Below are 27360 nucleotides of genomic sequence, written 5' to 3' on the forward strand. Positions count from 1 at the left end.
CAACACTACGTCAGCCTTGGATGGACAAAAAGCAAATCTCACAGATGAACAGATGAACAGCTAATCAGCGGGTAAATCAATGTCTCATCAAGTGCATACATCCGGAAATCAGTCAGGAGTAGTCTATAAAGACTAAAGTACATAGGTAAATAAAAAAATAAATTAATCTTAGAACTAAAGAACTATATAACCCATTCAAAAATACATAGACTTGAGTTTATATTGCGATATTATTGTGAATAATGTATGAGTCATGGCATTAGAGATGGAGGGGTTAGCTATAACTAATACCAGTATAGTTTTTAAAGTGGAAGTGAACCTTAAACATTTCTTGACAAAAATATGTTATATGTGACCTCACTAGTCCAAACATGACATTCTGATTAATATTAACATTTGTGGAATATGAGTTATGAAGCAAAAATCCAGCCGTCTTTATCCATCTTAGGAAGCGGCCATTTTGCCACTTGCTGTCGACTGAAGATGACATCACAGTTGCTTAGGGCTCTGGCTACGACCAATCACAGCCCACCTGGTTTCTGAGCTGAGTTGTGATTGGCTGTTACCTGAGACCTGAGCAACATTGATGTCATCTTCAGTCGACAGCAAGTGGCAAAATGGCCGCCTCCTGAGATGGATAAAAACTACAGTATTTTACTGCTTAACTCATATTCCACTAACACAATATTAACCGAAATGTCACATTTAGACTAGTGGGGCTGCATAGAACATATTATTGTCCTGCATTGTGTGTGTTTGTGTGTGGGGGTTACCAAACAGTAGTCAAGAGTAATGAAAAGCAATGGAGACTTAGATGATTTCAACCGCATAAAAGTTGATTTCAAGCATTTTTGTGGGACTGCAACAGACAGAAACGGAAAGACAAACTGGCTGCATCGATCCAAAAACGACCAGTCTTATTGACAAAGGAGGAAGAGAGAGACACTGTGAAAAATGACTACGTCATTGTTAATCGTTGGAGACAAAGTCATTTCTGACCCCTTGAAGACCGGAAGAAGCCCGTGGTTTGAAACTTTGGCCACCTTGCATGTCAGCCGATATTGCTGAATGTGTGGATCGAGGACACAACACCGGGACGCGACCGAGAGACGAGTAGGATCTTTCTTTACTGAAGGGGTCAATTGGGGCTGGAAGCAGGTTTTCTCAGCATTAGCTTCGTTACACGTACGTCCGCTAGCAAGATTCGCGATGCTTCCGTCTGCTCCCTCGGTTTCAGGATATCGACAAAATAAATGTGTTCAAGAACTTTTCCATTTTAGCACTTACACTTTGCAATGGTGTTTTTGCCTATAAGCTCTATTAGGACAGTTAAAAATGGCATCCAGTTTTTGCTATCCAGCTGCACTGTCCACGGCTGATCAGTCGCCGCTCGTTACAAAAGGTCAACTTTCCTCATTCCTTTGAGAATGGTTATGAATGAATTTGTAGATCCCGCCTCCTCGGCTCCCTCCTTTACAACCCCCCCCCCCCCACCGACCTCAAACCCACCCACCATCACCCGTCTCCCCCACCCATCCCTCCTCGGATGCTGCTAGCCCAGCCCAGGATAAAAATGCAGGGCGAGTCAGCCGGAGCTCCCACTGAGCGGAGAAGTGGTTGGCTGGCTGCGCGCCGTTGGCTTACTGCTTCACTGCCCCGTGTGAGCGAGCTGACACGCACTCGCCGGCTGCCGCTCACTCTGACACATGCAGACGGGCTCTCTCCCTCCCTCTCTTGGTAACACACACACACACACACGCTCACACGCAGTCAGTCATCAACCCTCATTCAACTCCCTCCCAGCCACGGGTCAGCAGCTCAGACAGGCACCTTGTTCCTCCCCAGCTGGAAAAGGGGCAGACCATTGCAAGGTGCACACACATACAGATAGATACATATCCATACAAGCACAAACCCACAAGCATCATCCTTCAGGACTTTTATCCTTTCGACGGGAAGGCGGCCTTCACTGCGAGGAGAGCGGACGAGCCAGCAAGGAGAATGGAACTTCCGTCGAATGAAGACATGTGAAAGCCAGATGAAGATGGAGGAACTTTGACCAGCTTGTGGAAGCAGGAAGCTCTTTTGTCACCCCAATCAAAGATCAACATCCAGGGGGGTCTCCTGTGAGTGGCTGCCCTCTCTCTTCAGGACTCTCTCACTGGGACGTCTCCCACCCATCAGCATGCCTACAGCTCGCACATTAAGGTGCACCCTGGGAGCGTGACCCACCATGTGCAGATGGACGCCATCCGTCGCGCATCTTCATCCGCCCGAACCCGCTCCTGATGCCACGGCCTCGGCAGGGCGGCGGCGGCATCCCAGCGCGGCCGCCTTCTGCCTGGCATGCTTGGCCTTACTGCTGGCCGCTGCCGGCGCCGCCTCGGGGGCCTGCCCCCCCGGGTTAGGGCGCGAGCCCCTCCAGGTTCTGGCGGGCGGCATCAACTGCTCGTGGACGTTGGAAAGGCATACGAGAAGTTACAATCACCTGGAGGGCGACGTGCGACTGCGCCGGCTTTACTCGGCCAACAAGTTCTTCCTGTGCATTGATAAAACGGGCAAGGTGGACGGCACGAGGCGGAAAAACTACGCAGACAGTAAGTCGCTGATGCAGCTTTCATCGAGGGTGCCTTGTGACGTTTGATTTTTATGGTCGGACTTTCTTATCTGCTGTCTTTTTTTATTGCTGTTCTTAGGGATACCCTGCAGCTACAGAATGTCATTGCTCAGCTTCTTGTTTTGTGTTTAGAGCAGGAGACGCGGGTTGCTAGGTAAGACAAGCACACTCCCGTGTGGATTTAGGCTCCTCATGGGACACAACTGGTGCTGCATTTATTTTCTTGGAGGAAAGACACTGGGCATCAGTTGGTATGGAAAAACAAAAAGGGTCACCGGGGATTAACTTGTCAAAACTGTGATGAAAGTGCATCAATTGTGAGTAGCAGGTAAACATGGAAACTAAGGCCTATTCACGTGATGTGGTGGTGACATTTTTGATGAGGATGCTGAGGAAAGGGGTCTGAATGTGGCTCATATGTGCCTACCGTATGCTTTTAAAGTCAGTGACCGCACACTGTTTTCATTCAATCAAACAGTTCCTTAGCCAGCATTTCCCGACCTCGGGTCACAATCTCTTGGCTTTTTGAGTCATGCTTGTTGTAGTAAAACTGCACCTTTCTCATTAGTTTATGTGTACATGTTTGCAATAAGATATCAAGGCTAACGTGACCGTTCCTTAAATTGAAATGGAATGCAACCTGAATTTTGGCAACACTTCACGCTAAAAACAGTTGGGTCAACTATAGATAAAAGGTGGACCGATCCTCTACTTGGGTCAATTTGACCCAACTTTGAGTCAAGAAACGGGTCTTTTAGTGTAAAACAACTCATAAATATTGGTCAGATCCTTTACTTGGGTCTAAAAATTGGGTCATTGTGTATAAAACAACCAAGAAAGTTGGGTCAAATTGACTCAGAAAGTAGATCCATAATTGGGTTACTTTTGACCAAACTGTTTTTAGAGTGTTGAAAAACAGTTGCGTCAAAATTAACCTAAATTGGGTCCAAATTTTGGGGTTCTTCAACTAACCCAAAAAACGAGGTCAAATGAATAACGCACAAAACAAAGCAAACATGGGTTGCTTTGTGGGTCATTCATTTGACCCAACATTTAGGGTTAAATCACCAAATGATTCCCAAGCGCGGTGTCGCAGCCCTAAGGGGATGGGTCAAATGCGGTGAGCAAATTTCACCCCACTTTAGTGTATGTGACAATCAGTGGTAACCTTTAAATAGTTCAAAAAGTTGGGTTTGTTCATTTTGACCCAAAAAGTTGGGTTAAATTAATTAAATTACCCCAAAAATTTGGGTCAAATGAATAACCCACAAAACAACCCAAAAATTGGGTTTGCTTTTTGGGTTACTAAATTAATTTAACTTTGGAGTTAAATAACTCAAAAAAATCGGCTCGGTTTATTTGACCCAAATCAATTGGGTTATTCAATTAACCCACAAAAAAACCCAATGAACTGAGTTGCTTGTTAACCTTTTGGGTTAAATAACACAAAATGGGTTGTGGGTTATTAATTTAAATTGACCCAACATTTTGGGTTAATAACTCAAAAAGTCTGTTCTGTCCATTACCCCCCCCCCTCTCCCACCGCCACCTGCAATTGGGGTTATCCTTGACCCAAGTGTTTTTTTTAGAGTGTCTTCCTATCAAAACCTTGTTGAGACTTTTGAGCACAGTACTGTACATGAAAAAAAAAATCGGTATGCATGAGGTCTTGCTCAAGCCAGACAGGTTGCTGTATGCATGCGGCGCTTGCGGTTTGGAGGACACCTGAGAAGTGCAGCGGCCGCACCTCATTGTGTCCATCAATGGATGTCTTTCAGACATTTGACCAGGTCAGAGGAGCTGACTCATGAGCTGACCTCGCCTCCATGTCCGTCACTCCCTGAGTGACAGGCGGGGCCCGCTGCAATGCCTCCGACTGTAATATTTACGCATTTGTTAATGGCTCTTTTTTAACACGAGCGGGTGAGTCAGAATTTTTCCACATGGCTACCGAGGTGGAAGGGAAGGAGCAGCTGTTGTTTTAAAAGTCACTCACAGGCTCGCTGCCACTGTTCCAAGTTGTGAGTGACATTTGCACACCTGTCCAAATGAGGCACCTGAAAATGTCTTCCACACCTACACAAACTTGTTTGAAAGTCAAGTTGAGGTGACTTATGTTGACGGTGTTCAAATGGGAAGTTGAGTGTTGCATTTTTAGGTTTCAGTCATGCAGTCACTCATCAGTTTAATGCTATCAGGTACTACGGGATACGATTTCAGACGCGGCGTCCTGGCATGCAGAGCAGATACCATATGGGCATCATTGTAATATTTGAGGATCTATGGCTAAAAATGAAAAAAAAAATATTCCAACATTTCTTCTTGTCTTTGTTTAGTTATGATGGATAGCTACCAAGCTTAGGTAGAAAATACAGAACCAGATCAAATCCCCAGCGGTTTGTTTTGTCCATTTCATTGTAATGTCAGCATTTGCCTGGCTACTTGTTTACATGGCAGAATTATTTTTTTCTCTCTTCTAGTCAAATTAAAATAACCGGTGAGTTCAGTCATAGACATCCATTTTTAAATCACTACTCCGTATTCAATATAACAATATATACTGTACAGTAGACTTTCGCTATTCGTGGGTGATATGGACCGAGCCGACCCGTGAAATACAAAGACACGTTGCACGATCTGTCCAATGTTGTCATTAATGCACATTTGGGCAAATATGCTGAATGACGTCAACACTTTTTAAGTATTAAAAATGTTCCGTGTGTAGAGATAAAATCATTATTATTAGTAGTAGAACAGTATGGTTAATTGCAGATAATAAAAGTACTCTTCAACAGTGCCAGAAGCTTCTAAATGCCTGCACCAGAAATCAAAAGTAATCATTCACACTCATAAGCGAGTAATTCATTCATTAATGCAATACTTTCCAAATTTAGGCATTCGATTAAAAACCTCTTTGTTAACTTAGGTCTGTCATTTTAAATGTAAAATGTTGTGAATTTAATTACTCATCAGTTTCACAAGTTCAGGTCATACATTAAAAAAAAAAGTCTTTCTAGGCCTATTATAAATTCTTACACAATAATAAAAACAAGACGAGGATTTGTCTAAAAGTCTGAAATAACTGTTCCGGGACTCCCACTGCAGTTTTGAATAGACTAAAAAGATAAGACATGATAAGATAATAATTCTTCTTCAATGTTATTACTCACAGTCGGCCAAAGAGCATACGTCCTTAACAGGTTGTTGTCAGGATAAAAACATCAAATACTCTCATTCTACTCTAGAGTAAAGAAAGCATTGATACTACGTACAATTATGGAAATTCAACCTGTTATGGTTTGAAGAAGTTTGTGTAAAAAAAAAAAAGGGGGGGGGGGATCGCCTTGTTCGTTGTTGCCTTGTTAGATTGTCCTTCAAAAACCCTCAACAGTAAGGTAGCATAAAGACGTTTTCCTGGTGTAAAACCTTCCAAAGTGGTCGGTGTCCCTACTATAATAACCCTAAACTAACACCAATCATAACCCTATTTTCCTCAAACCCTCAACAGTAGAATAAATAAATAAATAAATAAATAAAAACATTCCTAGACTATCCCTAACTAAATCTACTCTAATCCAAACCTTACACCTGACCCCACACAAACCCAAACCTGCTATAACCAAAACCCTAACCTAACCAAACATTAACCCCTAAACTTAACCCTAACCTAACACCAATCATAACCCTACTTTCCTCAAACCCTCAACAGTAGAATAAATAAATAAATGAAAACATTTCTAGACTATCCCTAACTAAAACTACTCTAATCCAAACCTTACACCTGACCCCACACAAACCCAAACCCTAAACTTAACCCTAACCTATTACCAATCATAACCCTACTTTCCTCAAACCCTCAACAGTAGAATAAATAAATAAATAAAAACATTCCTAGACTATCCCTAACTAAAACTACTCTAATCCAAACCTTACACCTGACCCCACACAAACCCAAACCCTAAATAACCAAAACCCTAACCTAACCAAACATTAACCCCTAAACTTAACCCTAACCTAACACCAATCATAACCCTACTTTCCTCAAACCCTCAACAGTAGAATAAATAAATGAAAACATTTCTAGACTATCCCTAACTAAATCTACTCTAATCCAAACCTTACACCTGACCCCTCCCAAACCCAAACCCTAAACTTAACCCTAACCTATCACCAATCATAACCCTACTTTCCTCAAACCCTCAACAGTAGAATAAATAAATAAATAAAAACATTCCTAGACTATCCCTAACTAAAACTACTCTAATCCAAACCTTACACCTGACCCCACACAAACCCAAACCCTAAACCTGCCATAACGAAAACCCTAACCTAACCAAACATTAACCCCTAAACTTAACCCTAACCTAACACCAATCATAACCCTACTTCCCTCAAACCCTCAACAGTAGAATGAATAAATAAATAAATCCATTGCTAGACTATCCCTAACTAAAACTATTCCAACCCAAACCTCACACCTGACCCCGCACAAACCCAAACCCTAAATAACCAAAACCCTAACCTAACCAAACATTAACCCCTAAACTTAACCCTAACCTAACACCAATCATAACCCTACTTTCCTCAAACCCTCAACAGTAGAATAAATAAATAAATGAAAACATTCCTAGACTATCCTAACTAAAACTACTCCAACCCAAACCTTACACTCAACCCCACACAAACCCTAAACCTGGCAAAACCCTAACCAAACATTAACCCCTAAACTTCTCCAAACCCTCGTTTTTGCCTCACTCGGGTCCCTCATTTTAGTGGCGTTGGTTTCGGTATGCTGCATGTCACGTCCTCGTCCACTTCATCCGTCATCCTCTCATTTCCTTTGCTATAAAGAACCCTTCTCTGGGCGGGCGTGTACGGCAAGTCAAGCCTTGCGCCAAAGCCCCGGTGGACTTGTCCAAAGCTTCACTTCAACATGCGGTTGCATCTCACAAAGCTGTTCATTTAGCTCCAACTGGGCCCCGAGGCTTTCAATCAGACTTTAAAGCCTCTTGACCCACATGATTTCTTGATACTGATACGGCGGCGCGGCTGCAGATTAAAGTGGGAGGTCGTGCATATTTAATGACCGCAGCGGTGAATCGGATACCAAACCAAACTCAGGTCCTCCGTTTCCTCAAACAGCTGCTTTACAAGTCGACCCGTCCGCTGACCCCCGCCTCGCACCGGTATGGGTCTTGTCGCACCCTCGCCTCCCACACCGCTCAGTTTTTCCAGCACCCTCTCAGGTGCAAAAACAGTTGGAATTAGTCAACAAGCGATGTGCTAATTGAGGGCTGGAAAATATTGTATCAATCCCAGCGGAACAGTGGCATGGAACAGCTGAAGGGAGGGGCCACGGGGCGGAAAAAGTGCCATTTGATGAGGGAGTGGGACGAGTTGGACAGAAGAGATTGAAAACAAACAACAAAAAAAAAAACCCGAAAAGAACAGCAGGTGTCTTGAGTTACACGTTATGATGAACGAGCCGTCAACTTTAGATTGATGCGCTTTTTTTTCACAAACCCTTGTCAGGACCAGGGCGGTCTGTCAGCATATCACTTACCTCTTCAAAGTGCTCGGAGAAAGATGTTCCTGCCTTGCATAACTGTACACAAGCATACACACAAATGCACACAAAACACCGAGGCGTCGGGTTTCTGCAATCTAACGGTTATTAAAACCGTAGCGCGAGATTTGAGCTAATTTATCTGGTATTTGTTAATTGTACTTCAAAGTAACTGGATGATTCTCTGTCATTGCCATGGTGACCTACTTTAGTCATCTTTACCTTATTCACTGCCATAGACGTCAAAAATTCCTTTTAACTATTTCTATTAGTTTGACTTTTTTCTTTTTCACTTTTGTTAACAAGAGTATGTAAACCTAGGGAAAAAAATATATCGTGCATTTAGATATAAAATTTGGGATTATTCGTGAATCTAGTGAAGTCATGCAATTAATTACAATTAGAAATTTTAATCACCTGACAACCCTAATTTTTAATAATCTTTTCTTTTTAATCAGGTGATAATTTTTTTTTAACTCTTTGACTGCCAAAAACGTTAAATAACGTTTAGTAAAATCCTATGGAGGAGTGCCAAAGACGTTAAAAGACGTTTGTTTCAAAACAGAGGTGAAACTAACCATTTTCTATTGTTGATTACTGAAAAACGGAATAAGGAAGAAACAAACTCTTTTTTTTCTGATGAAAGATGAGAGTCCAATCTTTCATTTGGTAGTATGTGTGTTTCCATAGTCCAAACACATAATTTTCTGTGGACCTTGAAAGATCAGTCAAAAATGCTTAAATCGGCTGGCACCCACGGCATCCCTTTTCTGAAAACGTCTGGCAGTCAAAGAGTTAAATTGTAATTAATCGCATGACTTCAATAGTTAAGTCATTTTATATCTGTTCAAAATGTACAATATTTTTTTTTCTAGGTTTTTATTTCTTGTTAACAAAAGTGGGAAAAAATTTTAACTAATAGAAATAGTTCAAATGAATTTTTGACGTCTATAGCCGTCAATGGCAGTGAATGAGTTAATATTGCTAAACAAACCAGGATAGGATAAACCAAGCACGGGGACGTGTAAACTCCACTCAGGAAGGTCTGAGCCTGGATTTCAAACCCCCGAACTGTGAGGTGGATGTGCTAACCACATGTACACCATCTTGCCTATTAATCCAAACACACTAAAATGCAACAATTTTATTTAGCAACATCATGCTATAAAGTTTTGTTATTATGTAGCGTCGGACTATATCTTGCAACGTAAGGAGCTTAAAAAGTCAATATACCAAAAACAGACGTCAAACCAAAGCAACCTCACCAGCTAAAGAAACAAAGTGTCACATGATTTGCTAAAGTTGCTAAAAATAACTACCTCCTTGATGTGTTTTTCTTTTGACATGCGTATGTTGAAGTACAACATGATTGAGCGGGGAAAACACACAGCCAGTGTTTACAGGAGGCAGGTACACATCATATCCTGTCCCAGGTCATGGGCTGTTAATTAGACAGCTGTGAAGCCCTGCCCAGCAACGGCTTTATAACGAGTTGCATTAACAAATCGTAAAGCTGAGAAGTAACGGATACACAAAAAAAAAAGCGGAAAAGCAGCAGGAAGTACGCAATTGTAAAACTATATAATAGTCGGCTCTATTCAGAATTGATTATTACATGAAATTCATTCACCTTGAGCAATAAATAGGTTTTGCCGGACCAGCTAGGTTCTGATCCGACGTCCAAGAAACTCTTCCAGTCAGGGCGTCGTGTTTACTAACTTTCCTTAAGTGCGCAGCATCTCTCGGGTTTTCCGAGTTCATGTTTGAGTTTGGATGGCGCCCAGAGCGCGAGTGCGAGTGTCGGGGGAATCTTCCACTCTGATGAAATATGTTGTGGAAATGAGTCAAACTTGTTTTAGACACTCGCTAAGCACTTGCACCACCACAGGTGTGGTAGGAAGAAGATTCTTCTACCGTCTTTATCCTGCTCAGTGTTTTAATTGCTTGTCTACACATATTTTGGGTTTCTGGAGTCACACCGAGTTTCTCCACCTATGACTTGGCAAACATTCAGAGCTAACCACGAGGTAGCATCTTATTGGCTCCATGACTCCAACTTTTTGGGAGAGTCTTCGATCATCAAGATTGTGATTGAATGGAGACCAGTCCAGTGTATAATGGTTGGATGGATCTAGAAATGTTAGGCTATTCCTACTAAATAGTAGTAATACTTTAAACTAGAGGTGTCAGGCGATTACATTTTTTTTAATCGTAATTAATCGCATACTTTAATAGTTAAGTCACGATTAATTGCAAATTTTATTTCTGTTCTAAATGTACAATAAAATGTACAATAAAATATATTTTCTTAAGTTTTCATACTCTTGTTAACATAAAAGTGGAAAACAATGTTGAACTAATAGAAATGGCTGCATCTTTTCGTCATTAACTCATTCACTGCCATTGACGGATATAGACGTCCAAAATTCATTTGAGCTATTTCTATTAGTTTAAGATTTGTTTCCACTTTTGTTAACGAGTGTAGAAATGTATAATTTTTTAATTGTTCATTTAGAACAGATATAAAATTTGTGATTAATCGTGAGTCAACTAGTGAAGTCATGCGATTAATTATGATTCAAAATTCCAATCGCCTGATGCCCCAAATTTTTTAATAATCTTTTCTTTTTCTTTTTATTCATTCACTGCCATTGACAGCTCTAAATGTCAAAAATATTTTTTTAACAATTTCTATTTTAAAAAAAAATCCACTTTTGTTAACAAGATTATGAAAACCTACTTTTTTATTGTACATTTAGAAGAGATATAAAATTTGTGATTAATCGTGAGTTAACTAGTGAAGTAATGCGATTAGTTACAAAAAAATGTATTGCCTGACGCCCCGAATTATTAAAATCTTTTTTTTTTAAATTGCGTCAGGCAATAATTTTTTTTAAAAATTGGGTTAATCAATTGCATGACTTCAACTCACGGTTAATCACAAATTTTAGATCTGTTCTAAATGTCCAATAATTTTTTTCTAGGTTTTCATACTCTTGTGAACAAAAGTAGAACATTTTTTAAACTAACAGAAATAGTTTTAAATGAATTTTCGATGTCTATAGCGGTCAATGGCAGTGAATGAGTTAATACAGTAATTTCATAATAATTCCTAACATTGAGTTAAAATTCTAATTTTTTTTACTGAACTGTAAAAAAACGAGTATGATATTGATTTGTGTGGAGGTCATTTTTTCTGCCACTAGATGGCATAATTGCATTTGTAAGACATTTGTGATAGCTCAGTGCATATGTCTTTTCATATCCAAACTTTAACATGAAGTAACTTGTGAAATTCTGCACATTTAAAAAAATTGTAAAATACAACTTGACCCCAGTCCCCACAAATATATGCATTATTATTCAATTTATTACTGCTAAATGAAATTTTGACCTCGATATGTCTGCTGCGTTGCGACTGGAATCCCCCCCCCCCAGTACAGGCTTTCCAAGTAAGGGTCGGTCATGAATCGCGCGTTAAAAAAATTAGTGGCGCACAAATTTTGACACCCCTACTTTAAACATATCATTTGATTTGTGACATCAACTTGTTAAGACATACCGTAATTCGGCTGGAGCTCAGACAGGAACGCGTGACCGGATCAACGGAGGCCAAGACCGGGAGGGAAGCACCTGGTCGAAGGAAGGACTTTGGTATTTCGCATCAGCAGAATACGCATGTTAATGAGGCAAGAAGAAGGGCAGGGGCGTGCTCTGCTCGGCATTGAGGTGGAAATGAAAGACTACGGGAGTGCTGGAGCCTTTCCAGTCGCTCATTAGGCATTATGTAAGCTTTTCTCGGGGGTGTCTCTCCAATGAGAGTTGATATACCAAAATTGGGGGGGCATAAATCAATCACGTCACCATCCCGTCGGAATGGACTGTGACCTTTGCCTGCGAGAAACAGATGATTATTGACCCTTTGCAAGCTGTTCCCAATATGAGAAGTTGAAAAGAACAGGCTGTCCCGGGAACGTTGCAGGACAACGGCGTCTGAATTGCTTTCATTAGCAGAGCATCCCTGTTTTCTGCCACTAGGGCGCCATGTCGTGAATGGACCCTCGAAATGTAGCAATTAGTAGCTAACGACCTTTGGCGGTCTGGCTGCGGCTCCTCTGCGGGATTTACTGGGTTCATCATTGGGTTTATAGTCTGACTTTGGCTTCGGCACCCAATTCCTGTGGATGTGAAGGTGACACAAAAGAGACACGACTTCACAGGGCAAGACAACAAGACACTTGGGACAAATCACCGTAACTCCTGAAACGTTTGCACTAGCAACCTAATTCCAAAGGATTCTGAAAGGGGAGGAGCTTTACGTCGAGAGAATAAAACAAAACAAAAAAAAAAACGGGCGGATTGCTATAATAGTAGCATCTAAAGGGTTAACTCTGTGTTTGAAACTTTGTAAACGTTTTTTGAGAAAAATAAGAATTCCCCATGACTAAACAACTATTGGAGTCTAAAAGTGGATTAGACGCTGTAACAAGCCACCATTGATCACACAATGCAACAAAGCTAGTGCTACAGTAAGTTTAAACTAGACTTTTGTACATCGTCTGATGAGTTACCAGGTTAAGGCGCTCACTATAATTTTTTTAACTCATTCAAACCCAAAAACGTATAAATACGCTTTTTTAAAAATATTTTATCCTTCACTCCCAAAAACATACTTATACGTTTTGTTTTTATGCAAGAATAAACCGAAGGCTTTGATGCAGCTTCTGACATGAATAATTATTACAAAAAAAACGGCCAGAAGGTGGCAGCAGAGTATAAGAGGTCAACCAGAGCCATATTGCAGCAAGCTCTTTTTGCCAGTGTTTTCAACAGGAATGTAAATAATGATGAAACTTGGCTATATTCTAATGCTAATTGCTCGAAACGGAAACAGATACAAATAAACTTTTTTTTCCTGATATAAGAAGAAACTCTAATCTTTCTTTTGGTAGGTTCCATGTTTTTATAGCAATAGAACACAATATTCTGTGGGCCTTGCAAAATCAATCAAAACCCAGTAAAACACCCAGGAGTGAAGGGGGTTGCTTCAGTGAATGAGTTAATATGGGGGGGAAAAAAACACACAATGTCAGACTATTTTCTTTTAAGCCCTAAGCAATGATGACTAGTATCAGCAGCCTCCATGAGTACCCTCTACCTTAAAATAAGACTGGTATCGGCCTGATCCGATGCCTGGTATCGGTGCTCACCCACCCCTAGTTTTGACGCATACAACGAAGCCACCTTGCTTGAACTGATCCAGACATGTCACAAAGCCTTGAAACCCAGGACTAAAGGAGCCCTGCTCTATTTACTTGGCATCCTTTGGATACATAACTGTTGTAAGTGACTAAGTACTGCACTTAATAGCTTTAAATATGTGAGCCTGGCACTGGAGAGGAATGTAATGCACCTGTTGCCCTAAAGACAGACATACCCCCTTCCCCGCTTGTCTTCTTTGATTTGGTCCATGCAGGAAGTAATAAGAAGACTCAGTAAGGCGTTTCTTACGCACAAGGTCTACGTTGATCTTCAGTTTTTTCTTTCCTGTTATTTTCACAGGTGCACAAGGAAGCTCCATAAAGTCCCAATAGACTTTAAACGCTCTCTTTTTTGCTGGCACACATAAAACATAAATAGAGCTGGCACAACACGCAGGACAAATATTGACTCGCTGTTAGGCAATCAGGCCATAAAAAGATCAACTTTACAGGGCATAAAGTGCAATAGACGTGAAATCGGTCAAATCGTGCACACCTCAGGTGAATCGGTGTAACGTCATCTCCATGAAGGATGTTTTGTTTTTGAGGGGGGGGGGGGGGTGTCTCACTTAGCCAATCATGCTTGTCCGCAGCCACAAATACAAACCAGAAAACTTTTTAACATGCAGATAATTGCGTAACGTAGTTCCATGTTTTTAGGATTAGTGGTTTTTATACACGAGCCCGCAGCGGCGCTACCAGATTTGTGTGGCTTTAAAACATACTGGAAAGTGTGTGTGTGTGTGTGTGGGGGGGGGGGGGGGGGGTGCTTTTTAGGGCCAGGAAATAAGTGCGCTGCTCAAAGCAGGGAAGATGTGTATTTGCTAACCGCAGCGTAATGACATAAAGTTGGGTGAGAGGAGACGAGATTCCCCTTCAAAAAACTAAAGACAGTCCAGCCAAACCGTTAGGTAAACATATGCCCGTTTTTTTCTGCTGGGCAAAATTTATTTTCTTTTTCTTTTTTTGTTGTTGCTTATTTTTGACTCTTTTCCCCAAATAAGAACAACATAGATAAAAAAAAAATTGGGGTTATCTCATGTTTTTAGTTGTTATGGTGGACGCCACCATAATATGGCTGTTATAATCTTATATGCAACATTTTTAACATGAACATCATCGATTGTGATTGGTCAGTTAAGATCCAATCATGAATCAGAAGTGTTGACATCATCCAAATGATGCGTTTTATTGGTTTAGACACACGAATATGTCATGTCCACTGCAACCATCGATGGGTCTGAAGGGGTTAAAAGTCAGTTTAGCATATTGATTGAGACTAAAGTTCAACTTTTGAATTGGTCAGATATTAGCATACATGAAATATACAACAAGATATACTCAAATGTTTTTGTTTTTTTTATTTAACCCAAAATCAAAGGGCAGGGAGGATAATTATTTCAAACAAGAAAATGAGAGATAAATAATTTCAAACCATAAAAATCAATGTACTTCTCATCTTTGTATTTTGTGCTTGGCAGAGGTAATAATAAACAAACAAAGCAACTAAAACCTCTTTAAAAAATTGTGACCGACTACAACATTTTTTTTTCTTTTTTAGTGTTTCTTAAAGCCAAAAGCGGGACATTTTGAATGTAAAAATGTTTCGTAGAACATCCATGATTTGCCCTTTTTTCCATAATTAAACAATTAAATCGTCATTCTCTGAATCGTCTGAATGGAACCAGTGTCGAAATCGCAATAATTTATTTTTTATTTTTTTGTAGTTTCATGCATGGCAGCAGAACTCTGTTTTATTTATTGGGGGAAAAAATCCGTGAGTCTCAATTTTGCTTTTCAAAAATGCTAATTTTGACCCGTAATCTGCGAGAGCTCAATGCCTCCACTAGTGCTCTGATTTCCTCGATATACTTGCTTACTTTAAATTTAAAACCCTCCTGTGTGCGATATACGTTGCCCATTGCTGTCCCAAAGTGTGAGGCGAAGTGAGTCACGAAGAAGATATTGAATGGAAATGTGAAGCGCATTATCGGACATCCAACAAAGACCTGCTTTTTATCTCCACTTTAGCCAAAAAGGAAACTCTCTTTGAAGGTGTGTACGCTTGGAATGCATGTGCCTGTGTTTATACTCGTGTCATTGCAGGAGCTTGAAGTGCACCCTAAACTGAAAAAAGATGTGTGCTTCCTCTCCCAAATGACTAATTTGAACCAGACTGTAACTCGCCATCCGTTCACGTGCGAGTGTGTGTGTGCGGACGCGCAGATGTGAGCGGGTGTTTTTCCCATTTTGCAGGGGACATGCTCCTCATTAGGAGACACGCTTGTATAGCACGAGGTGTTGCGCTGGGAGAGTCAGCCATCTTTGTTCTGATGCCTCACTCCTAACGACTTGTAGAGTCATGTTGCCGATCGTGCATCTCATTTGAAAGGTGACACCAACTTCTCTCCAGACGCGCGCTCAGCGGACACTGCGTTAATCCAATGTAAAAACTTTGACTACCCTGCCAAGGGAATATTGTAATAAGCAAGAGCTATTAACTCATTCAACCCCCAAAACGTGTAAATACGTTTTTTTAAATAATTTGTCATTCACTCCCAAAAACGTATTTATATGTTTTTTTCATTTATTTATGCAACAGCATACAGAAGGCTTTGATGCAGCTTCTGACATGAAGAGGTGTCTTTATTTTAATTATTTTTTGGTATAAATACAAATATAGAAATATATTTTGGTAGTTATAAAAAATGGCCAGCAGGTGTATAAGAGATCAGCCAGGGCCAAGCTCTTTTTTGTGTTTTCACCAGGAATGTGAATAATGATGAAACTTAGCTATATTCTAATGCTAATTGCTGCAAAACGGAAACAGATACAAATATAATTTTTTTTCCTGATGAAAGAAGAGACTCTAATCTTTCTTTATAGGTTCCATATTTTTATAGCAATAGAATACAATTTTCTGTAGGACTTGCAAAATCAGTCAAAATCCAGTAAAACAGCCAGGAGCGAAGGGGGTTTCTTCAGTGAAAATGACCGGGATTGAATAAGTTCATTACCACACATTTTGAAGAGAAGTTTTAAAGTAGCACAAATGAGCATTTGGTTTTCATTGATTATGGCGGCACCATTGGACAAAAGCGGTATTGTTTTCCCTTTGATTTCCCTTGAAAGAACCACATTTCCCATGAGGCCAAGAAATCCGGACGTCCAAGGCGTCCGCAGTTGGACTGAATTACATTTTTTCTTTATACAGCACTGTACCATTTCTCAAGTATGTTGACAGCAGACGGCGGTTGTGATCTTTTCTTCTTTATCGTACACGCAAACGGCTATTAGTTAGTTTGTTTTTTGCTACTGTTTTATTTCTTCACATGTGGTCAGTACTTTTGCACCCATCACCGCCTCTCTCCTGCTGTCTACCTGACCTGTCCTCTCCCCCCGTAGCGGGTGGGGTGGGGGGTCAACGCAGTCTGGCCAGTGGAGCAAGTGACAGTTGTGACAGAGTCCTGACCTCTGTCACCTCCCTGTGTGCCCGTCGCATTTGAATAATGTAAATGTGGGCCACATGGAGACATATTCTGTGTCTTGTCTGTGCTCACTCACTGGAACACACCTGTGCATCACACATGCGCTTGAAGGTGACAGTGGGGCAAGACGATTTCATTCTTGACATTGACCTTGGGATGTTGAAGTAGAAAATCTGGTAGGGCGCACATTTTTGATCACAAAGCAAGAATGTATCCTCATTAAATCAGATTGATCGGAAATTGTAGAAATGGATCAATAAGCAATCAAAAGTCCACATGCGCAATGGATGTTTGACCCCAGCTCCCGCTATATCACTGCGGTTACTGAGTCACTTACAGTAGTTGTGAAAGTCTTCTTCGTTTGTGTCTGCATGACAGTATTAAACTGCCTCCTGGTGGCCAAGTTCTGCTGTACTAAACATTCCGTCCAAGTCATTTACACTGAAGTAACCCCCTTAGCTCCCGGCTGTTTTACTAGATTGTTTCTGATTTTGCAAAGCCCACAGAATATTGTGTTCTATTGCTATAGAAACATGGAACCTACCAAAATAAGGATTAGAGTCTCTTCTTTCATCAGGAAAAAAAGTATATTTCTATCTGTTTCCATTTAGCAGCAATTAGCATTAGAATATAGCTAAGTTTCATCATTATTCACAAATCTGTTTAAAACTGTGGTGAAATGAGCTTGTTTGCCACATGGCCCTGGCTGATCTCTTATACTCTGCTGCTGGCCATTTTTTGTAATAATAAATCAGTTCAGAGGCTACATGTAAGGCTTCTGTATGCTCTAGCATTAAAAAAAAAACATAAAAAACATAAATACATTTTGGGGCGCATGGTTATAATAGAACGTATTTATACGTTTTTGGGAACAAATGAGTTTTATGTTAGTAGTAAGTTATTATAAAGTACATTATGGCTATGACAATTCTTATTGTACAACACACATCTGAAAGTGAATACCAGAACGGGTTGAATATTGTGACGCTGCTGTGAGGTATGCGATATTGATTGATGGTATGATTGGCGGGCTGCCTATCCCCGTGAATAGCAGAGGGCCATTGTAGTGGAATTTCCTTCAGTGCAGGTGCTGTCCCACCTCCATTCCAGCTCCAACCTCAGAAGACTATACACAACCATTCTGCGTCAGTGGCATTTATACAGACCAGCGACATAGAAAGATGGAAAAGTGCAGGCAGCGTAAAAAAAGGGGGCTTCTGACATACAGTAAAAGTGACTGTAATTGACTCCGGGAGATTGCAGGAGAATCCCATGAACGCCAGGCTCGGAAAGCGTAAACAAGCCCCTTTGTTTTTTGTCTGATTACCTTCCCGCGTCCCAAGTCTGGGCTGCCAACGAAAAGCAGCCGCAGACGCAGCAGCGGCGGCGGCGGCGGCACGCCAGCTTTCTGCAATTTAGCGGCACGGGGGGAATGACCTCAGACTAATGTGGATTCCACCATCCTGGCCACTATTCCCAGGGCAGCAAAGTGCAGGAAACTGCAGAAGCCGCGTGAGTCACAAAGCTCTCAGCACGCAGATCTGCTCGTAACTATCTGTGAAGCCTTTGATAGGCGGCCGCTGGCTTGTTGTGGATGTAATGCATGATTTGGAGGCACTTTGCTCTAGCCGTCCCCCCTCCCTGATTAAAGAAAAAGGCCTCTTTAGTTGGGTAGATTGGTACCACACAGGCGCACTCTGTTGGCCTTCGTTAACCTTTTTCACCCCCGCTATCCATCATTGCAGCCCGCTTCTCCCTCAGGTTGTCCTCTAGTTTTACCCCCCCAAAATGCTTGTAAATTTGGAGTTTGATCATCAGAAGGGCTTCCCAGAGGTTCCTTTAAGTACTGATTGATGTGCCGTTAAGTACAATCACATCTTGTAGGGGGGGTTCAACAGGATGGACAGGACGTGTGCACTCATTACCGCTTGATGAGGGGGTAAATACCAGCACAGTCTTTCAACCTTTAAAAACAATTTTTAGTAAGTTTAGTTTAGTAAGTGGGCCACGCTGAATGTATGATGCAATAATCGAATCATTAGAGTATAACTAACATTGGTTCCTTTGAGGTTGAAAATGCATTGTTTTTTCTTCAATAATATTAGGTCACGCATTTTGATATGCATTCAAAAATTAACCACATTTTACAGGTGTGTTCATTCCTGTCAATTTAAGGGTCCCACGTGTGACCCCTTGACCCCCTAAAAATTCTCCTAATTGTACCTCTGGATTTTTTCTTAACTAAGCATATGAAGCCATGGCATGTGGGTAATAATTTTACCCACAAAAAAAGTATGGGTGTGCTCAAAAAATTTATACGGGAATATATAGTTGTGGACCTCTTTACCTCTAACCGGACAGGACACGAGTAGACTGGTTGCCATGCCTGGAACAGAGCGTGACGTTACAGGACCTGATTTGACTTGACTTGCTGTGGAGTGACTTGACTTGGCTGGGGCTATGGCTTCTCGGCTGTGACGAGGAGGACTTGGTTAGCTGTGACGAGGACGACTTTGCTGTGGCGATGACTTGACTGCGGCGAGGGTTACTTGGCGGTGACGAAGGCTACTTGGCTGTGACAAGGACGACTTGGTTAGCTGTGGCGAGGACGACTTTGCTCTGGCGATGATTTGTCTCGGGGTAAGGCTTCTTGGCTGTGACGAGGACGACTTGGCTGTGACAAGGACAACTTGGTTAGCTGTGACGAGGATGACTTTGCTGTGGCGATGACTTGGCTGGGGCTATGGCTTCTCGGCTGTGACGAGGACGACTTGGCTGTGACAAGGACAACTTGGTTAGCTGTGACGAGGACGACTTTGCTGTGGCGATGACTTGGCTGTGGCGAGGGTTACTTGGCGGTGACGAAGGCTACTTGGCTATGACAAGGACGACTTGGTTAGCTATGACGAGGACGACTTTGCTGTGGCGATAACTTGGCTGTGGCGAGGGTTACTTGGCGGTGACGAAGGCTACTTGGCTGTGACAAGGACGACTTGGTTAGCTGTGACGAGGACGACTTTGCTGTGGCGATGACTTGGCTGGGGCCATGGATTCTCGGCTGTGACGAGGACGACTTGGCTGTGACAAGGACGACTTGGTTAGCTGTGGCGAGGGTAACTTGGCGGTGACGAAGGCTACTTGGCTGTGACGAAGACTTGACGCACCAACTTCCACACATAACATAGGCAATACACCCACAACGACTGGACAAACACAACAGACTAAATACACCAACACTAATGAGACACACCTGGGGAAGGGAAGACACACACAGGTGGACGTGGCTAGACCTGACGAGACAAGGGAAGAAACTGGGAACACAAGACAAAAAAAAAAAAAAACACCAACCACAGACAAAGACAACAAGATCACGCATAACAAACAAAAACCCAACCCCCACAAAACCAAAACATGACACCTTCCAAGTTAGATATTTATCCAGGTCATTTCCAATTAAGGGATTGAATTAATCATATTCACAATGATTGTCTTCGACATGCCTTTTACAACTGAATGGAATATTAATTTGGGAGTGTCCACCCAAAGACTTGTTGATTGATATTTGGCCTATAAGCCATAGGTTGCCGAGCCCTGCTCTCAATGTTCCCTCCGTTATTTCAGTGCCAACACACAAGCACGCTTCCAGCCCACTCAGACTCTCCAGATGTGGATTGCGGAGTACTGGGTTAGTCTGTCTGACTGGGGATAAATCAGACGCAATAATCTGTCCTGCAAGGGGAATAGCGGGGGGGGGGGGGGGTGTAATTGGTCACATTTGACCCACGGCCCTGTGGACTGTGGGAACGCAGGCCTTATCTGCAGCGGTAATTGACTAATGAAACACTTCCGCAGCTCCTCCACTAGATTGTCATCCACCGGTTGGGATAGGGTGTGTGCGTGTGTGTGGCCAATGCGTATGTGTGTGTGACATGCTGAAGAAAATGACAGGATACGGAACTCCCTGTGGCCATCCCCACCATTTCTATCAACAACATCAGTTTCATAATGATACATTGACAGCACACGTGTGGTTGCCATTTAGGTCCGGATCACGGATGGTAAATGTAATTCCAATCAGAGCGATGACATATGGTAGGGATGTTTGCGCACTTACATTTGACCTCAACTATTCTGAGTACAGATGTCAGAACGACCTGAAAATGTGGGCCAAGGTTAGAACATTGACGGGATTGTTTTTTTTTTTTTTTCTTAACCCATCTGTTTTCTTCCAGGTGTTAATTCAAAATGAGATTTTTCCTATATTGTAATAGTTACCGCAGTGATGTTTATCATGTTTTCATAACCGTAATTATTTAATTAAAAAAATAATATATTTATGGAATGATTGAGGATTCGGATGATGATTTTTTTTTTTCCAATTCATATTGTTCAGCCTCTGTGGAGGTCAACAAAGTGCCATTCAACTTGTTTTTACAGTAGATTTTCCCTTGTTTTCCGTACCCGCATCTATCAGAAGACAAGAAAAAAAAAAGCTCGGGCAGAGGGAGGTGTGTGTGTGTGTCGGGGGGCTACTATGAAGAGGAAAAAAAAGGCTAAAGTTACAGTGGTGAGACAATGTCTCTGAGGTCCCATCAAGTGAGCCATTCATGGATGCGGGCCTAGCAGTTTGTGAAGCCGGGCAGACCCTCCGATGGAGTGGGGCCCAGGGTGGCCTTGTCTTTTTGTCCCGAGCTGACCCCTGCTCTCCTGCGTGGCCTCTGCGCCCCTCACCTGGCCTGTCCCAGCACTCTGGTAACAGGATACCTGTAATTTGCTCTAATGGCCTTTGAAAGAACCTGGCCGGGGCTAATCCCTGGAGTCTTTCTCCCAAGCAGCCCCCGTTTGAAAAAGGGTGGGGGTAGAGGGGGCGGGGTAACACGGGGAGTCCTGGGGCCTTTGGATTGTATGTGTGGGAGAATGTCACCTCTTTTGGACGGCGCTTCGGCCAACAAGGGGACGGGAGTCGGCTTTCAGCAGATCCCCAGCGTGTGTTGCGTTCACAGGCTCCAAAGAGCTGGGAGAAGGTTGTCGCTACACATCCTCAATGTTGACACAGAGGAAGAAGGATACACTCGAAAAACAGTTGGGTCAAAAATAACCCAACTATGGGTAAAAAATGGACCGATCCTCTACTTGGGTCTATTTGACCCAACTTTGAGGCAAGAAATGGGTCTTTTAGTGTAAAACAACTCATAACTATTGGTCAGATCTTTTACTTGGGTCAAAAAAATTGGGAAAAAAATGGAAAAAAAGTTGGCTCGGTTATTCAACTAACCCCAAAAAATGGGGTCATTTTAAGTGCATACTACAGTCTAAAACCAGTTGGATCAAAAGTCAAAATCCGATCCTCTACTTGGGTCGATTTGACCCAACTTTGAGTCAAGAAATGGGTCTGTCAGCATAAAACAACTCATAAATATTGGTCAGATCCTTTACTTGGGTAAAATAATTGGGCCATTTTGTATAAAACAACCCAGAAAGTGGGTTGGATCGGTCCATTTTGGTCCATTTTTGATCCATGGACCGTGGTCCATTTTTGATCCATAATTGTATACTACACTTTAAAAATAGTTGGATCAAAAATCTACTTTATGGATCGGTTACTTTTGACTTTTGATCCAACTGTTTTTAGCGTGTAGTATACAGTTGGGTCAAAAGTAACCCAATTATGGATTAAATATGGACCAATCCATAAAGTTGATTTTGGGTTACTTTTGACCCAACTGTATACTACACTCCAAAACCAGTTGGGGTCAAAAGTCAAAAGTAACCCAAAATCAACTTTATGGATCGGTCCATTTTTTATCCAATATTGAGTTACTTTTGACCCAACTGTATACTACACTCTAAAAACAGTTGGCCCATAAAGTGGGTCGTATCTGTCCATTTCGGTCCATTTTTGATTCATAATTCTATACTACACTCTAAAAATTGTTGGATCCAAAATTAACTTTCTGGATCGGCCCTTTTTTTTTTTTTTAAATCCATAATTGGGTTACTTTTAACTTTTGATCCAACTGTTTTTAGAGTGTAGGGTCAAAAATGGACCGTGGTCCATGGATCAAAAATGGACCAAAATGGACCGATCAGACCCACTTTATGGGTCAATTTGACTTTCTGGGTTGTTTTATACAAAATGGCCCAATTTTTTGACCCAAGTGAAGGATCTGACCAATATTTATGAGTTGTTTTATGCTGAAAGACCCATTTCAAAGTTGGGTGAAATCGACCCAAGTAGAGGATCGGTCCTTAGTTGGATTATTTTTGACCCAACTGTTTCTTTGACCCAACTGTATACTACACTCTAAAAACAGTTGGCCCATAAAGTGGGTCGTATCTGTCCATTTCGGTCCATTTTTGATCCATAATTCTATACTACACTCTAAAAATTGTTGGATCCAAAATCAACTTTCTGGATCGGCCCTTTTTTTAAAAAAAATCCATAATTGGGTTACTTTTGACTTTTGATCCAACTGTTTTTAGAGTGTAGGGTCAAAAATGGACCGTGGTCCATGGATCAAAAATGGACCAAAATGGACCGATCAGACCCACTTTATGGGTCAATTTGACTTTCTGGGTTGTTTTATACAAAATGGCCCAATTTTTTGACCCAAGTAAAGGATCTGACCAATATTTATGAGTTGTTTTATGCTGAAAGACCCATTTCAAAGTTGGGTGAAATCGACCCAAGTAGAGGATCGGTCCTTAGTTGGATTATTTTTGACCCAACTGTTTCTTTGACCAAACTGTTTCTAGAGTGTATCCATTAGCTATACATATCTGTTGTATTTCTGTACATATTTATTTTAGGGGTCCTAGTGATGACCCGCACCAGAGACAGGCCATTTTAATATGAAGCTGCCATTTTTCTTTTCATTTCCCTGAGCCCTCATCACTAAGCAAACCAATTGTTTTTGTTTTTAGAGACGACCTCCCCGCACCACCCAACGTACATACATCCCCGGGGGTAAAGACGACATTGTATAAAGTCACGGCCGAATAACCGCACATATTGTGTACAGTGCGATTTCCTTAGTGACAGCGTGTTTGCGTCTGCGAAAGCTCAAGCATGCAAGAAGAAAAGAGGCAACGATAGATGCACAAATAATCCTGCTTCTCGTTTCCTCTCCGAATTTGATGAAAGCAAACAAGAGCACATAGCTGATGGACCCCTAACTGTCCAGGATTCCCGAGTCGAGTTACTTCCAGACAGTTTGAAGCAGTGGTGGGGAACTTTCGAGGAGTCGGGCCACATACAACCTGCCAGAACCTTTGATTCGTCTCGCCATGCAATTCTAAAACCAAAATCTCAGCCAGTTTTGGAATTTCCTGTCTCATGAAAATGAGCCAATCAACACAACTGAGAATGAATCTTGAATGAATCTTGATTATCGTCTGGGCTAATTATCGGTGCCGATATTTGGCATTATGACGAAAATCGACCATCAGCCTTTTTTTTATTTTGACGCTAATATTTTCTCTTTTACTGCAAATGAATATCAGTTTGAAATATCGATTATCGGTCTCCTTGACTACTAATAATTGTTATCGGCCTTGAAAAAAACTTTATCGGTCTATCACTAATATCATGTAGTGATGTAAACAGCAGACTGACTACTGAATGGCCAATTTGTCATTTTGTGGTTCATATATATATACATATATATATATATATATATATATATATATATATATATATATATATATATATAATACAATTAAAAAAACAATCCATTTACCAATAATAATTAATTTAATAATTTTACCCAAAATACTACCTTGTTAAGAAAATGGCCTTAAATATCAAACAAGCAAAACAAAAATACGATAGCTTATTAACCTTATGACTAGCGCCTACTTTGTACTTTTTGATCTTCCTTTCTGAGCAATGGCCAAAATTATAATACATTACATCGGTACTGTTCGGTTTGTTTGTTTTCTTGTGTGGGGAACAGTAACGGGTCTAAAATGAAGCTGCAAATCCCCTTACTAGCTAGGCTAAAATAAGGCTAACATTAGCATATGCGCTAGGGTTAGCATGAGGTCTAAACTTAGCCAACAAACTGATATCACAAGCATGGGATGTTGACGTCAAGTTACCTCACAAGGACACACTGTAGATGAAAATGTATACACAGTATACTTGTTTAAGAAAATTAACCCACCTCACGTTTGTATATTTCTAAATCTAGTCACCAGTCCTTCCGACCATGACGTGACGAGCCACAAAGGACCCAACGATTAGCCTGCCTAAAAATACAAACATGATTTTTTTTTGTGCAGCAAGCATGCGTTTTGACCCACTGACGATTCCGTCTAGTCTTGTCAATGAAACCTCGCCTTTCCCATCATGACCAAACTAAAGCAGCAACGGTTTGTCTAAAGAAACGAGCAAGTGCAGGCGGGGTCGGTTTCAGGTTCTCTGGGGCAGAAGTAAGCAAGCTCGCTCTCTTTACGGCGTGTCTCACAGCTGTTGCTAGGTGAATTAATAAATCATACCGACGCCTTGCGAGAGTCGATAGGTGTGAAGTGGTGTCAGAGGGACGGAGGGACGGAAGGAAGCGGAGAGGATGGTTTTCCTCAAGAGAAAGAGGAAGGAGTGAAGGGAAAGGGTGCCGGCTGGCAGATGGGAGACAGGAAGGCAGGTACAGTATGAAGAGAGGGAGGGACGTCTAGACTGGCAGCTGCTGCGTAACAAAGAGTCGGTTATGCACACTTGTTGTGTTACACGTGACACACACTCGAAAGGTAGCCAGTTGTCGAACCGTTTCAAACAAATATTCACAGCAGATCTCAGAGCTTGTGGAGTGACGGGATCGAATACGGAAAATTAAAGCATTACAGCTGATTTTGCACGCAAAAAAATATCATGGGATCCCGATCAAGCCGATCAGATCGGTGTAAAGTCTAGTCATAATCAAAAATCCTTCCCTTATTTCCCCCCAAGACACCAACCCACAATTTAGAGGAGGCAGCCAATTAATCAATTTACAACATAGAGAGTGTCAGGTTCAGTCAACCTAGAACATTTAACAAACAATAGACAAGGAAGGAAGACAAGAGCCTTCGATTATTTTTACTCGCGAGGGGAACTGACAGAGATGTGCTCAGTTACAATCTTCGACCCGCTCTGAGGGACACTCTCCTTTTATTTTTTTTTACAGGGCGTTTCAACAACAAAATGTTTCCGTCCTTATCTTGTGAGAAGGGCACAGTTGCACAGTCATGCTTTGCAATACTATACGAGTAAATGTGGGATAACTTATGTACATTTATTCTAACAGAGAGCAAATTGAACCAATCAACAGCAGTGGCGTAGCTACTGTACATGGTAGCTACGTGTGGTCAGAAATCGGGCTGGGTCGGCGGGCAAGAGTCAAAATTATTATTATTATTATTTGTGCCAGTCCAGCCCTGGACAAAGCTAACGACAGTCCAACTAAATACACCAAATACCATTTTGCTGTCTGACGACAACCATTGTCCAAATTCAAAATTGGGCCAAAAACGAAATCCTCGCAACACATGAGCGTCCAATCAATGGTTAATGGGCAAGTTCCCGTCCGGCGCCACCTGTGCAGGCCGGCGCCTGTTCCCATGGTAATCTCTCAAGGTGTTTAAAGCAATAGGGAGCCATGCCGCCTTTGTGAGCGCCGATCCACACAGGCGGCCCGCTTCGCCCACTACCAGAACCTCGGAGGGGGTCACGGCTGATCAAAGGTGCTGGTCACAGCCATTAGGCCCGGCGGCCCAGACCCCGACATGAAAAGCTGCTATTTTGTAAAGGAGGGCAGAATGGAAAGAGGGGGGAAAAAACCAACAGGGCCCTCTTCGTTGAAAAAGCAAGCAAACTGTGAAATAATTGAAAAGGTGTGTCAATCAAGCACAGGCGCACAGCGGGAACGACGAGATTCCCAGGCTCGGCTCTGGTCGAGCACTGAGCCATAGAGGGCCGCTCAAGGGGGCAACCCGAGAAATTAAAGAGCCGGGCCAGGGAACAAAAAGAAAAGCAGGAGGAAAAATGTGTGTGACTATTTTCTGCCATTCTTCCACACTTTGTGGCCTCTATTCAAAACTTAGCTTAATAAGATCTTGTCTTTACCTCTCAGGTGAGTAACAAAGACCCCCTTCCCCCCCCAACCCCCCCTCCCTACCCACCACCCCATCTTAAAAGCAGCACCTTCACTGTGTACTCCCTTGCACCCCCCCCCCTCAGCATGAGCGGGACAAAAGGGAAGGAACCCCATGAGAGTTTCATTCGCTTTCCTTTCTCCCCCTTGCAAGGTCAGAAAAGGCTTGAATGATCTGACGATGGGCTAACGTCCAAAAAATGGGGGATGGAAGGAAAAGAAAGAGTATTAATTTTTTTTTTTTTTTTAAAGACTTAAAAATCCCCATAGAAAGGAAAATAAATGGCGAGTCCACAGT

At 41.9% G+C, this 27360-nt stretch overlaps 1 protein-coding gene across 1 annotated transcript in view; it reads left to right on the forward strand.

The window, feature by feature from the left end:
* Positions 1-1624: 1624 nt before the first annotated feature.
* fgf22 (fibroblast growth factor 22) overlaps positions 1625-27360 on the forward strand; it is a 36608-nt gene continuing 10872 nt past the window's right edge. Inside the window, exon 1 of the mRNA XM_077583835.1 lies at positions 1625-2597. Within this exon, the coding sequence (XP_077439961.1) occupies positions 2234-2597 (364 nt within the window). The 5' untranslated portion in view covers positions 1625-2233. The remainder of the gene's footprint in view (positions 2598-27360) is intronic.

This window comes from Vanacampus margaritifer, chromosome 13 (assembly GCF_051991255.1).
Source record: "Vanacampus margaritifer isolate UIUO_Vmar chromosome 13, RoL_Vmar_1.0, whole genome shotgun sequence".
NCBI lineage: Eukaryota > Metazoa > Chordata > Actinopteri > Syngnathiformes > Syngnathidae > Vanacampus > Vanacampus margaritifer.